The 13,936-nt window shown below is 45.0% G+C and overlaps 2 protein-coding genes across 2 annotated transcripts; both read left to right on the plus strand.

Annotated features, from left to right (window-relative positions):
- Positions 1 to 8,307: 8,307 nt before the first annotated feature.
- LOC140717545 (histone H4) lies at positions 8,308 to 10,065 on the plus strand. Its single transcript, XM_073031119.1, has one exon. The coding sequence runs from the start codon at positions 8,308 to 8,310 to the stop codon at positions 8,617 to 8,619; it is 312 nt and encodes a 103-aa protein (XP_072887220.1). The 3' UTR covers positions 8,620 to 10,065.
- Positions 10,066 to 10,395: 330 nt separating this feature from the next.
- LOC140717855 (histone H2B-like) lies at positions 10,396 to 10,939 on the plus strand. Its single transcript, XM_073031576.1, has one exon. It carries the CDS (start codon positions 10,499 to 10,501, stop codon positions 10,937 to 10,939), a length of 441 nt encoding a protein of 146 aa, XP_072887677.1. The 5' UTR covers positions 10,396 to 10,498.
- Positions 10,940 to 13,936: the final 2,997 nt, after the last annotated feature.

Raw genomic sequence — 13,936 nt, forward strand, 5'->3', positions numbered from 1 at the left:
TCACCACTTCTCCATCTTCCCCTGTAAAGTCTCAAATCTCTGGTATGTTTGTCAAACATGACTTAACATTCAGTAACCCAGGTTACAGAGACAAAAACCAGGTTCCAGATGGACAGGGTGGTGAAGAAGCTTTTGGAACACCGGACTTCAGTCAGGGCACCGAATATAGAAGCTGGGATGAAATGGTGCAGTTATACAACACGTTGGTTTGGCTGCATTTCATAAATAGTGTTTAGTTTTAGTGACCGTGCTATATGACATGCACCATTGAGCTGGAAAGAGTGCAGAGGGGATTTATGGGGATGTTGTTGGATCTCAAAGGACTGATTTGTGGAAAGTGTTTTGGACAATTTTCCCTGGAATGTTGGAGAATGGCGATATTGCAGAGGTGTATAAAATTATAAGGGGCCTGGGTTGAGTCAAAGATAACAAACTTTTTGCCAGGGTAGGGGAATCAGGAACTGGAGGGCATTGGTTTGAGATGAGATTTAATAGGAACCTGAAGGGCAACTTTTCCACACACAGGCTGATCAGTAAATGGAATGAGCTGTCAGGGGGAGTGGTTGAGTCAGGTACATTAAAAAGGTACTTGGACAGGTAGATGGGAAGGAAAGGTTTTGAAGGATATGGGTCAAATGCAAGGAAATGAGACAAGGAGGAGGATAGCCTTGTTCATAATGTGGTGGTGAGGGGGTTACTGACCACAAGCTCAGATGGGAACTTTGGTCAGTGTGGACCATTTGAGCTGTGCTGTGTGAATCTGATTGTAAACCCTGTTGGCTTAGTTCAATGCATTAGACTCTTCCAAATGACTTGTTATTTCTTCACAGAATATAGACTCCAGTAGCTGAAGTGAAGTTAACTTGACTACAGTCACCTGCTTTTTATCTTCCACCATTCTTCAACAATGGTTTTCACCACCTTTCTGAAACAGTAAGTTTTTACAGACTTCAGTGTCTCTACTTTCTCTCGAGGCTTCAGTGCCGGTCATTGGGACCTGGTAATGTTTGCTTTTCATCCTGTTAGCTTCTCCCTCGTGATGGTGGTTATTACTCATTATTGCACAATGTTGAAATGTCACCATCAGATATCTGTGGTATGTTTGCTGTGTCCCCACTGTGAACACTAATTCCCTGTTGGTCCTATGTTCAATGCGGGCTGGTAATCATATGACCACTCTGGTGTCTGACTCCATCGGTCTCTGCTGTTACTCTGGATTCATCAGCTGCATGGAGAGCAGGAGCCCCTGCATGGGCAACAGCTTGCTTTACGTATCGTACTACCCTGGCTTGCATATTGACTTTCACAGTGAGGGTACAATATCCATGGTTGACCCTAACCAGCAGAGGGCCATCACTAACATGTCGGTCTGTAGCCTTCTGTCTTCCCACAATGAGGCCAAATACAGGCTAGCCAAACAACACCTCATATTCTGACTGTGCAGCCTCCAATCCTGATGACATAAACATTGATTTCTCCAAATTCCGGATATCACTGCACTCTGTTTCCCCCAATTCCACTTCTTTTCCCCCATTCTGTTGCCATTTAACCCCTTCACTTCTCCTCACACAGCCTCATGACCTGCCCATCATCTCTCTCAGGTTCTCCAGCTCCTTCATGTCATCCCATGGTCCAACATTCTGACCTATTAGATTACTTTCTCTTCATCTCTTTGCCTTTTCTGCCTGTCACCCAGCTCCTCACATCATCATCCCTCCACAAACCACGCCCCCCCCCCCCCCCCACTCACTGGTCCTCCTCCCCCTCCCCCACCACCTTATTCTGGCTTTTGTCCCTTTCTGTCTCATCCTGATGAAGGCTCTCAGCCCGAAATGTCGACTGTTTGCTGAGTTCCTCCAGCATTTTATGTGTTTTTGCTTCAGTCTGTGTATTGATTATACTAATCAAACTGGTACAGTGGAAGAGGAATTTGTGGAGTGGTCAGAGACAGTTTCTTACAGCAGTATCTTACCCAGGAACAGGACATTTCAGATGTAATCTATGTAATGAGGTGGGATTACAGAGAGATCTTGTGGTGAAGGATCCCTGATGAAGTGATCAGAATGAGGGAGAACTCCAGACCACAAATTGAGGGTGAACACCAGGGTCCAGGTTTCAGGTCAGGGTTTTCCTTCCACTAGATGAGCTGTCAAGCATGGTTGACGAGCCCATCTGCCCATAGCAGTTGGTTATATTATGCTAGTAAACCTATTTGCAGCTTCCCCCGACACTAGAAACAGTTCCGTCGGGCTTCGTAGCTAAACCAAATGTTAAAGTCAGGAGCTAGATTTAGCTGACGGAGGCAATTTGAGGCACACACCATTGGCAGCATTTAATGGGAAGTGGGAGAATGTCCCATTACCACCCCATCACCTGTTAAGACAGCTGTAAGGCACCGATATGTCGGTATGTGAATGGGAAACTCAGTTGGAATGGGTTGCCACCAGCAGATTGTGGTTGTTGCAGCTCTCAGAGCAAACTTACTCGATGCAGCAGTACTCCAATCTGCTTCCGATTAAATCTCTCATGACAATCACAGCTCCATTCTCATCTCTCTTTGATATTTCCCCTTTTGTGTTTTATCCCATCGGGAGGAACACCTGAGGATCTTGAGACCACTCCTCCCCCTGTCTTCTTTCCCTCCTCCTTTCAGCATCACTGTCCCTACATGTAAAGTGTCTATGAAAAGGATTCATGCCCCTTGGAAGTTTTCATGTTTTATTGTTTTACAATATTGAATCACAGTGGATTAAATTTGGCTTTTTTTTACTGATCAACAGAAGAAGACTCGTGTCAAATGGAAAACAGATCTCTACAAAGTGCTCTAAATTAATTACAGATTAAATACAGATCACTGGTGCAGCCAATTGGTTTTAGGAGTTACATTATCAGTTAAATGGAGATCACCATGTGCAGTCAAGGTGTTTCAATTGATTGTAATAAAATTACACTACTGTTGGTAGTCAGTATCCTGGCAAAAACTACACCATGAAGACAAAAGAACATTCCAAGCAGCTCTGCAAAAAGCTTATTAAAAAGTACAAGTCAGGAGATTGATACAAGAATATTTTCAAGTCACTGAATACCCTTGGAGTCCAGTTCAGTCATAGAAACAAAAAAAACTACAGCACAATACAGGCCCTTCAGCCCACAGTGTTGTGCCGAACATGTCCCTACCTTAGAAATTACCAGGCTTACCTATAGCCCTCTATTTTACTAAGCTCCATGTACCTATCTATAAGCCTCTTCAAAGACCCTATTGCATCCACCTCCACCACCATTGCTGGCAGCCCATTCCACGCACTCACCACTCTCTGAGTAAAAAAACTTACCCCTGACATTTCCTCTGTATCTACTCCCCAGCACCTTAAACCTGTGTCCTCTTGTAGCAACCATTTCAGCCCTGGGAAAAAGTCATGACTATCCACATGATCAATGCCTCTCATCATCTTGTACACCTCTATCATGTCAGCTCTCATCCTCCTTCGCTCCGAGGAGAAATGGCCAAGTTCACTCTACCTATTCTCATAAGGTATGCTCCCCATTCCAGGCAACATCCTTGTAAATCTTCTCTGCACCCTTTCTATGTCTTGCATATACTTCCTGTAGTGAGGCAACCAGAATTGAGCACAGTACTCCAAATGGGGTCTGACCTGGGTCGGGTATAGCTGCAACATTACCTCTGGGCTCCTGAATTCATTCCCAAGATTAATGAAGGCCAATACACCATATGCCTTCTTAACCGTGGAGTCAACCTGCGCAGCTGCTTTGAGCATACTATGGACTCAGACCCCAAGATCCCTCTTATCTTTCACACTGCTAAAAGTTGACCTACCTGGACATGTATGCCTGTCTTAATACATGACTCCCTGACTCTTATATTCAACACACTGACCAGTGGGGACCAGCATTCTGTAAACCGTATCCCGTGTGTGGCCACATTCAGTGAACTATGTGCCAGGATCCCAAGATCACTCTTTACACCAATGCTGTGAAGGGGTCAATCATTAACATTATACTTTCTTCTTCCATTTGACCTCCCAAAGTACAATACCGCATTCCCTCCCTGATTAAATTCCTTCTGCAACTTCTCTGCATATCTGTTTGTGATCTATATCCCACTGTGTGCATAATCAATATTTACACTGTCCACAATTCCACCAATCGTGCTGTCACATGTAAACTTATAATCCACCCATCAACATTTTCATCCAACCATCAATATATATCACAAATAACATAATTCCCAACATCAGTCCTTGTGGATCACCACTGCACACGGACTTCCAGCCCTACATAGTGCTACGTACCCCGTAACTGGGTGTCTAACCAGCAGAGAAAGAAGAATCCGTTGGAGTCTGGTGGTACCAAACTAAAGGTGTTTATTATTAAAAATAAGCAAAACCATATCAATAATGCAAATATACATATAAAACAAGTTAGCAGTAATAAACCTAAAAGTGTAGGAATAATAATAATCAATAATAAACAAGCTCTATCGATGTCTAGGGGTAAATGAATTGTCATAGAATATAAAATTCAGTTCATGAGTGCTGAGGTAGTTATGCTTGTTGAGTTGTAATCGTTGGGGGAGAGAGAGAGAGAGAGAGAGAGCGAGCGAGCGATAAAGCAGATGCAGTCAGCAAACCTTCCTGTTGCCTTTTGATTCCGTTGCACCGTGGTTATGGTGGTCATTCAGCTTTGACCCCTCTTCTTCTGCTAGACCGTTCCCCTGGGGTGGGCTCGTCACTCTGGCATGAGTGGACACACACACAAGTCCTCACCGGCCCTGCTTTTATACTGATTGCCTTAATGACCGACCTCCTGGTTCGGTCTTCGAAGCCCCCACCTTCCTTCTGGGTTCCAACACTCAATCAGTGTCCACTGGCGTGTCTGGAGGGTGCCTCTCCAGACCAACCAACTATCAGCTATCCATCAATTCTGAATGACTGTGTCCATCAAATCAGGCCACTCCTTCAGTCCACTGAGGAATGTTTATGAGCAAACTATTGTCCTTGTAGCGAAACAGTAAATAATTCAAAAAGGAGTCACAATACAGTTAATCAGCAATTTACCCCTCTCTCTTATCTGTCGCAGATGTTCTTGCCTGTCTTTCGTCTCTCTTTCTCATGGTCAACATAACAACAGTAATAGTTCGTGATTCTCAGGAGGGGGGTTGGGAATGGTTAACCCTTCACCCCATTGTCCATCAGGTCTGTTCATCACTCATAACAATAGCCTTTTGAGGAATCCATTTCTGAATTGAAATTGCAATTTATATTGAATCCCACAAAGGTCTATAGAGATCATGTCCACAGTAATGCTCTCATCAAGCACCAAGATGTTGGGACTGATTCTTTTTACGTTATATGTCAATGATTTCTTTGCCCATTCTCTTCATCTGTCTGTCCTTCCCTATTTCCTCAAAAATAACTGTGCCTCCACCTGTCTCTTATAACCATATAACAATTACAGCACGGAAACAGGCCATCTCGGCCCTTCTAGTCCATGCTGAACGCTTACTCTCACCTTGTCCCACCGACCTGCACAGCCCATAACCCTCCATTCCTTTCCTGTCCATATACCTATCCAAATTGACGATGGATTTGTTGCAGAATTTGCAGATGATATGAAGAGAGAGGTGGAGGCGCAGATATTTTTGAGGAAATAGGGAAGGACAGACAAATGAAGAGAATGGGCAAATAAGTGGCATATGGAATACAGAATTGGGAAGTGTATGGTCATGCATTTTGGTTGAAGAAATATTAGGGTTGACTATTTTCAAAATGGAGGGTAGATACAAAAAAATGAGATGCAGAGGGATTTGGGAGTCATTGTGCTGGTTCTCTAAAGGTTAATTTGCAGGTTGAGTCTTTGGTGAGGAAGGCAAATATGATGTTAGCATTCATTTCAAGTGGACTAAAATATAAAAGCAAGGCTGTAATGTTGAGATTTATGAAGTACTGGTGAGCTCTCACTTGGAGTATTGGGAGCAGTTTTGGGCCCTTTATCTTAGGAAGGATGAGCTGAAACTGGATGGGTTTCAAACGAGATTCTCAAAAATGATTCCAGGATTAAACAGCTTGTCATATGAAGAGTGTTTGATGGCTCTGGGCCTTTATTCCCTGGAAGTTAGAACAATGAGGGATGACTAATTGAAACCTATCAAATGGTGAAAGGCCTTGATAAAGTTGATATGGAGAGGATGGGGGTGTCTAAGACCAGAGGATACAGCCTTTTAGAAGGGACATCCTTTTAGAATGGAGATGAGGATGAATTTCTTTAGAGAGTGGTGAATCTGTGGAATTCATTGCCAAAGGCGGCAGCTGTGGAGGCCAAGACTTAAGGTACATTTAAGGCAGAGGTTGATGGATTCTTGATTGGTCAGTGCATGAAGGGATATAGGGAGAAGGCAGGAGATTGGGGCTGAGAGGAAAATGTATCAGCCAAGATGAAATGACACAGAGCAGAGTCGATACGTCAAATGGCTTAATTCTACTCTTATAACTTATAATGTGTATCCCTCGATCAATTTTGTAAAGCATGATCTGCCCACACAAAACCATGCTGATTGTCCCTAAGCAAGCCATGCCTTTTCAAATGTGGATAAATCTTGTACCTCAATATCAAAATCGGATCTGCTGGTCTTTAAACAACTCCCACATGTCAGATGTGGACTTGTCTGACAGTGGCTGTTCCCAATCAGTGCCCCTTGGCTTCTGTCTTACTCCGTACTAACCTGCCCTCCTGCAATTCAGTACCTTCATACAAGATCTGATTTTATTCATCCTCATCAGTAAGAAAAAAAATAAGATCCCAGAATATTCACTGACTCTTAGCTGTCAGCTGGCCTGGCTCATTTCCCAAAACTAATTCTTCCTGTTCTCTCCTCTCGTTGGGCTCTGTACATAATGTTTCAAACACTCTTAAAAATCTTGTGCATCTAAGTATTAAGCAAGTTCCAATAAATTCTAGGGAAGATAAAGTCCCTGCACTGGTCATTGGGGGCCAGTATAATAATCCTATCAGTGTAACTGCAGATTGCCTCTGTAAATGAGCCCTCCAGTTTGTTGTGACATTCCCAGTGGGGTAATCTCTGCTCCTGTTAAATCCACCCGACCACAACTCATGTGTCAAACAATGAAACCCAGGAGGGATGAGCTGCCAGCCCTGCCCCTCCAACAAGAGAATACTCCTAATGTTGAAATAAACTCATTTCAGCCCACTATGTATATTAGCCTGACCTTGGCTCTCCTTTTCAGACTGTCTTGTCATACATACATTCTCCCACTTGCTACTCGAGTTCAAACTCGGCAGTGACACCATCAAACCTCCTGGTGAGGATGTTGGTTTCCCTGCGGTTCAGATGCAAATGGCCTTGTTTGTCCTGGTCTCCCACCTGCCTGGAAGGGAGCCCATTGATCCATGAATCTGAAGACCTCCCTCCTGCATCAGTTCCTCAGCAACAATTTTAAACTGCACGAAATATCGATTTCTCACCACACCAGCACATGGTTTGGGGCATAATTCCGAGATTGCAATCCTGGAAGTCCTGCTTCTTTACCGAGTTCGCGAAAATCACTTTGTAGGACCTCATCCCTGCTCGTTTAACCCCTTCCGTGTAGCACGAAGAAAGCTCCCCTCCTCAATGTACCCGTTCCACCTTCCCTTCGAGAGGCCTTGTAGCTGAAGCCCCACCCACCTCACATCAGCTCCTCAGCCACCACTTTACCTGGGCTTTAGAAGACACCAGAAACGTGGTATATATATCCTTGTATCTGCCTATGTATCCTGTTCCTTTATGTGACCGGACTGTCATTTCCCTCGCAACCCAGAGGAACAATTGTTCTGAACAACATCGCTGGAAGTGACTGCACCCTCGCCCACCAACTGCTGTGTGTGAGGGCGCTCGCACTGGTCATGGGGCCGGGGAGGGACAGACCAAGGTCCTCGGGGATTTGCGGAATGGAAAAGCACTTCGTATAATTTAAAGCAGGAGCATCAGCAAATTTCCAGAAATCCTTCAGTGTGTACATGGTGTGTGAGGGAGCTTTTTTTTCCGCTGGAGCGCTGTGTTGCGGATAGACCGCTGGAAATTGGAAGGGGGGGGGGGGAGTTGCAGTAAAGTGAAGGCGGAGCTGAACGATGAGAGGCCGCTCTCGGCTCTGTCCGTCACTCTGACTCTGTCTCCTCCCCTCCCCGTCTCTGTCTCTCTGCGCGTTTCTCGGGCAGGTCGGGGCGCTGTGTATAAAAGGAGACAGCAGCAGTCGGTTTGTCAGTGAGCAGCGACCTGAGCGAAGCGGCATCATGTCTGGCAGAGGGAAAGGAGGCAAAGGACTGGGCAAAGGCGGAGCCAAGCGGCACCGTAAAGTGCTCCGTGATAACATCCAGGGCATCACCAAACCGGCCATCCGCCGTCTGGCTCGCCGTGGCGGCGTCAAGCGGATCTCGGGTCTGATCTACGAGGAGACCCGCGGGGTGCTGAAGGTTTTCCTGGAGAATGTGATCCGGGATGCGGTCACCTACACTGAACACGCCAAGCGCAAGACGGTCACTGCCATGGATGTGGTGTACGCTCTGAAACGCCAGGGCCGCACTCTCTATGGCTTCGGCGGCTGAGAAACTCCCACTTCCTCCCGAGCGCAAAACAAAGGCTCTTCTAAGAGCCACCCACCGCTTCACAGAGGGAGTCGTGTCAACAACTTTTTAATTATTTTTATCGATACAGTAGGCTGAGTTACATTTGAAATATTAATCGGTTCCGCTTGAAATATACCTGCGATTCTGTCTTTCCGGTCGATGATTGCCACAAATCCTGAATGCATTAAGATAATCCTAATCTTTTTATCTGTCTCGGACAGAAATCAGTTCACTCTATTCTAAAAGGATGCCCCTCTATTTTGAAGCTGTGTGGTCTGGTTTTAGACACTTCCACCACAGGAAAAATCCTCTCCACATCCACTCAATTAAGCCCTTTCACTATTTGTTAGGTTTCAATTCAGTAACCCTTCTTTCTTCGAAGTTTCAGTGAAGAGAGGCTCAGAGCCATGAAACACTCTTCTTATGACAAGCCATTTAATCCTGGTAAAATTCTCCATTTGTGACGTCATGTCAGCAGAAAAAGTTCTGGATTTCAGAGATTTTTGTATTTCTGAATTTTGGACGTATCTGCACAACCTTAATTTACTAGTTTGTGCTGCAGTAAACACTGTTAATTTAACCCATGCAATCCCAGGCACACAGATGCAAAATAAAGACAGATGTAAATTTAAAGTAGGGAAGTTGAACCTTACTTGGAGGTGAAGCCTGATTACTAGGCCTCAGAACATTCTCCTCTCCAAATGGTAAAAATACAGCCAAGTAACAAGATCTAAAATACCCAAACATGCAGAATGACATGCCTGTCATTATCTTGGTCCATGGGATAAATGCAAGACAGGCCTGATCAACCATGGCTCGGTCACCTGGCCAGGAAGTCTCATGATTAAAGACCCGAAACCCACAATGACCTCAGGTTGCAATACTGTTGATGTGTCCCTTTGCACACCCAGTTCTTTAAGCCAAGTGGGGTCGGACCACGTTAATGAAAGGCATCGGCTAGATTAAAATGGCTCCACTACACTACCCTATCCACCATAGCCCAACATATCTCACCATACTAAACTCCACAGCCTTTTCTCTCCCAGTCCCACATATATATCCACCAGCCCTACCCTCAATCCTAATCCTAAGAAGGGGCACCCACCCCTTCTAACCCTGGCTACACACCCACAAACCCGATGACTAGTGTAAGGAGGAGGAAGATCCAATAAAGGCAAGTGTTGGTCCTGGTTAGTGAAGGTATGGGCCGGATAAAAGTGGCAGCGTTGCGTGACTGAATCGAGAGTGACAAGCTGAAGAAGCACAAGAGGGGTGATTCTCCCACTGCCCGCATAATCTCTTTGTTATTTTGATTTTGTTCAGATAGTCTTCTGTCTATTTGAATATTTTGGTATAATTCATATGTAATTCCAGTGTTTCTTGTCAATGTTGAGTCTGATGCAATGTGTCTGTGATGCTGCTACAAATACGTTGTTCCTTTCACCTGGGCATAAATAAACTCGATTTGAACTTTACATTGAAATGTCCAAATCTCTCCTTCGCTCTCCTGCTGCCCTGTGTCATGAACTAAACGTCTTAGTGTTTAATTTTACAATATTTCATCTGATTTTATTTGCATTCTGCTTTTGAAATTTGCGTTTCTCTTTTCTATTTAGCCCGCACCCCCGCCTGTCTCTGCCCTTCTGTACTTCCTCCCGCATTAAACGACAGCGGCAACCACCACACATTGGCGCCGCTTCCCATCCCCCAGCGTTCCGATTGGTGATTTATTTCTCCAAACAGCCAATGGAAATGCTCAGCATTCCCATCGTCATTAACATACCACTTTGGGCGCTGCCTATTTAATCCGCGCTCCGGACAGTTTCTGCTTATTATTGTGTTGGAAACCGAGGAGGAAATGCCTGATCCACCGAAACCCGCTCCCAAGAAGGGCGCCAAGAAAGCTCTGTCCAAACCGGCGAGCAAGTCTGGCAAGAAGCGCAAGAGGTCGAGGAAGGAGACTTACGCCATCTACATCTACAAAGTGATGAAGCAGGTTCACCCCGACACCGGCATCTCCTCCAAGGCCATGAGCATCATGAATTCATTCGTGAACGATATTTTCGAGCGCATCGCGGGTGAGGCTTCCCGCCTGGCCCATTACAACAAGCGGTCGACCATCAGCTCCCGGGAGATCCAGACCGCCGTGCGCCTGCTGCTGCCCGGGGAGCTGGCCAAGCACGCCGTGTCCGAAGGGACAAAGGCGGTGACCAAGTACACCAGCTCCAAGTACAAGTTTACTGACAAAACAAACCCGAAAATCAAAGGCTCTTTTAAGAGCCACTCACGATGTCATTAAACGAGTTACAGACTATTGAGACATGGATTTGAGGTAAATTTTAAAATTTCTTTTTGATGCGATCATTCAGAATCTTATCTCCGTTACTCAGAACTTGCTGTGCACTATTCAGTATAATCCCGATTTCTCTGTTAATTCCTGCCCTCTGCACAGACACGGAATCGTCACGCACCCGTACCCCGTCATTTCCTTTCGGTCATCAGGTATTGGAGTATAAAAGTATAAATTTTGCTATGTAACCAAAACTATGTAGTCAGTTTTGAAACTTGCTATTTGCTATGCATGTACCCAATTTAGTAGGAGAATGAAATCCTAAGAATGTAGAAGACAATGGTGTGTTAATGAGAGGTAGCTAAGAGATGTAGATTAGAACATGATTAAGTCAATGGGTAGAAACAATAGTGGCAGGATGTATGTGTGATACGCAACTATAGACTATAGATATGCTAATGCAACTGGACCAGGAGATTGCTATAAAAAATGCTGTGTCCAAAGGAACGGTGGGCAATCAGCGACTAGCTCAATGACTGTCTCAGCTTTGATTTGCAAATTAAAGTTTAATACTTCTTGAAGAATCTTCTGCGTCTCCTGGTCCTTTGTGGGGCACGAGAAACCACGACAAAATTGGCGACCGCGGCAGGATCGGAAAGAGACCCGCGGAAAGGAAACGGCAGATTGGGGACGCTTCCCAGTCCTCTAGGGACCCCCATAAGGCTAACAGAATTAAGGGTGCACCCAAACAAAAGGTAAGCGCTTTTTGCGACAATTTGGACTAAGAATTCTGTTGGCTTTGGGGAGGTCTTGGAGTCTCAGAAGTGTGGAACCACTGCGGAAGTGTCTCTCCGGTCCAAATAATCTGGCAGAATTGGGGGTTAACAGGAGGCTCAGAGGATTGATCAAGAACACTGCAGTGAGGGTAAATACAAATAAGGTAATAAGAAGTTAAGTTAAGAAAAAATCCACGTGGTGTTGGTAAGTCCCTGTGGATACCGCTTCGAATGAAACGAATGTCTGAACGGGCTGGGGAAGGAAAATAGACTAGGCATAGAATTAGAGTAAGTTAAGTTAAGAAAAAGTCCACGTAGTGTTGGTGAATCCCTGTGGATACCGCTTCGTATGAAACGAAGGGCTGAACGGGCAGGGAAAGGAAAATAGAGAAAATCCTCGTGGATACCGCCTTAAGAGATAAGGGTCTGAACATACGAGGTGCAAAGAGCGAGTTCTGTGGGTACCGCTCTGAATAGAGGTCTGTACGGGCAGATCAGAATAGGAAACAAGGACAGTCCAATATATAGTTTAAAGCGCTGGTAGATAGACGATAGACTAGGCATAGAATTAGGGTAAATAATATTATCCAGTAAACGAACTGTGAATCTCTGAAATACCTTAAAAAAGAGAACAACATGACAGGTAAAGGAACGGCAGTAGATATTCTGAGCAAAAAATTCCCGATAAATAAATATGAGATCACAAAAACTTCAGAAAAATGGGAAAAAAGAACCAAAAACCTGGTCACAAAGTGGCCAAGAGAAGGAACGTTTGATGTAAGTTTGTGCGAAGAAATGGAGGGACTAATTAAAAATTACAAACCAAAAGATAAATCTAAGAAAAGAGGGCAAAAAAGAGAACGAGAAATGGAAGTGCTAAAACTCTTCAGAACGGATGGAGAAAGGCTGAGGAGGACAGGTAGAATATTGATTACAAGCGAGGAAGACACTAAGGTGCTGGAGTAACAGCCTGTTAGAGAGAGAGGAAGGTACAGTGAGAAGCTGGCTTCAGCTCCGTACCTGGATGCGAAAGAAACAGAAAAGCCCCCTCCCTATAATGAGGGAGGAACCCCTAAGCAGTGCCCCCTGTTGACGGGAATAGTAAACATGCAGGGAGAAGTACAAGTTTGGGATAATGAGGAGGAAAAAAAAAACCAATAAAAGAAGGAAAAAGCGGCGATATGGAAGGAGATACAGGCAGAAAGGATAAAGATGGAACAGGTACAGAGAGAAATGGAAGAAGGGATTAAACAGATGAAATACTTGAGAGAGGAAAAGGAGTATCAGTTATACTATAGAAATAAACAGACTAGAGAAGAAAGTGGCTCATCAGGGCAGGAAGAGATGAGGCATTCAAGAGGAGGTGGAAAAAAGATAGGAGATGAGAGGCTTGGAGTAACACAAGAGAGAAGGGAATCAAGCACGAGTAAGGATCATGAGGAGTCCCTGCCACAGGTGTACAGACACGGACAGGAAGAAAAATAAGGTGACTCATTGGAGGAGCAAGAGTTAAATGGAGAGAGAGAGGATGTGAGAATTTGTGGGGAAGAGGTAGGAGGCAGAAGCCTAGAAGAGCAGAAGGAGGCGGTAGGGGAGCGACTTGCGGAAGTAGAGAGAGAGCTAGATAAGTTACTGAGAGGGGATTGCCAGAGGAGATGCGAAAAATACTCCAGGGGCCAACCAAGTATTGAATCAAGACAGAAAGGAAGGACTCCACAGGGAGACCGAGGGAAGAAGAGGACCCCGGAGACATTTGTGTGGGAGACAGTAAAGACATACCCTGAGACAGATGGGGAGTCAGGTGAGGAGTAGAGCCAGGGCAGGTGGGAAGAAGGAGGAAGAATGATGCCGTTGTTAGTAAAAGGATCAGGACAAGTGAAGTATATCCCTTGGGGATCCCAGGAACTAGAAGGGCTGAAAAACACTCTGCCCAATCTACATGAAGGAGCAGGGAAATGGATTAGAGCCTTTGAAGAAGAAATGGCAGGATGATTATTGGCTATGGGAGATTTGAAGGCACTATTGATAAGGTTGATGGGAACCTTCAAATTTAACGAACTAATGGAAATGGCTGGCATAGTAAATTCAAACGACCCAAGAACTGATGGAGACGAGTTTGACAGAGTGAGACACGGGGTATGGCAGGCCTTCATAAAGCTTTATCCACCCAAAGTGGACCCCAAAGCCTTAAAAGGGGATCCACTGGGAGACACTGAAAACCCAGCAGCCT

The sequence above is a fragment of the Hemitrygon akajei genome, chromosome 28, assembly GCF_048418815.1.
Source record: "Hemitrygon akajei chromosome 28, sHemAka1.3, whole genome shotgun sequence".
Classification (NCBI taxonomy): Eukaryota; Metazoa; Chordata; class Chondrichthyes; order Myliobatiformes; family Dasyatidae; genus Hemitrygon; species Hemitrygon akajei.

Bases quoted from the DNA above. Each gene is read 5' to 3' on its own strand.
- LOC140717545 (XM_073031119.1), top strand. From the start codon at position 8,308: ATGTCTGGCAGAGGGAAAGGAGGCAAAGGACTGGGCAAAGGCGGAGCC.
- LOC140717855 (XM_073031576.1), top strand. From the start codon at position 10,499: ATGCCTGATCCACCGAAACCCGCTCCCAAGAAGGGCGCCAAGAAAGCT.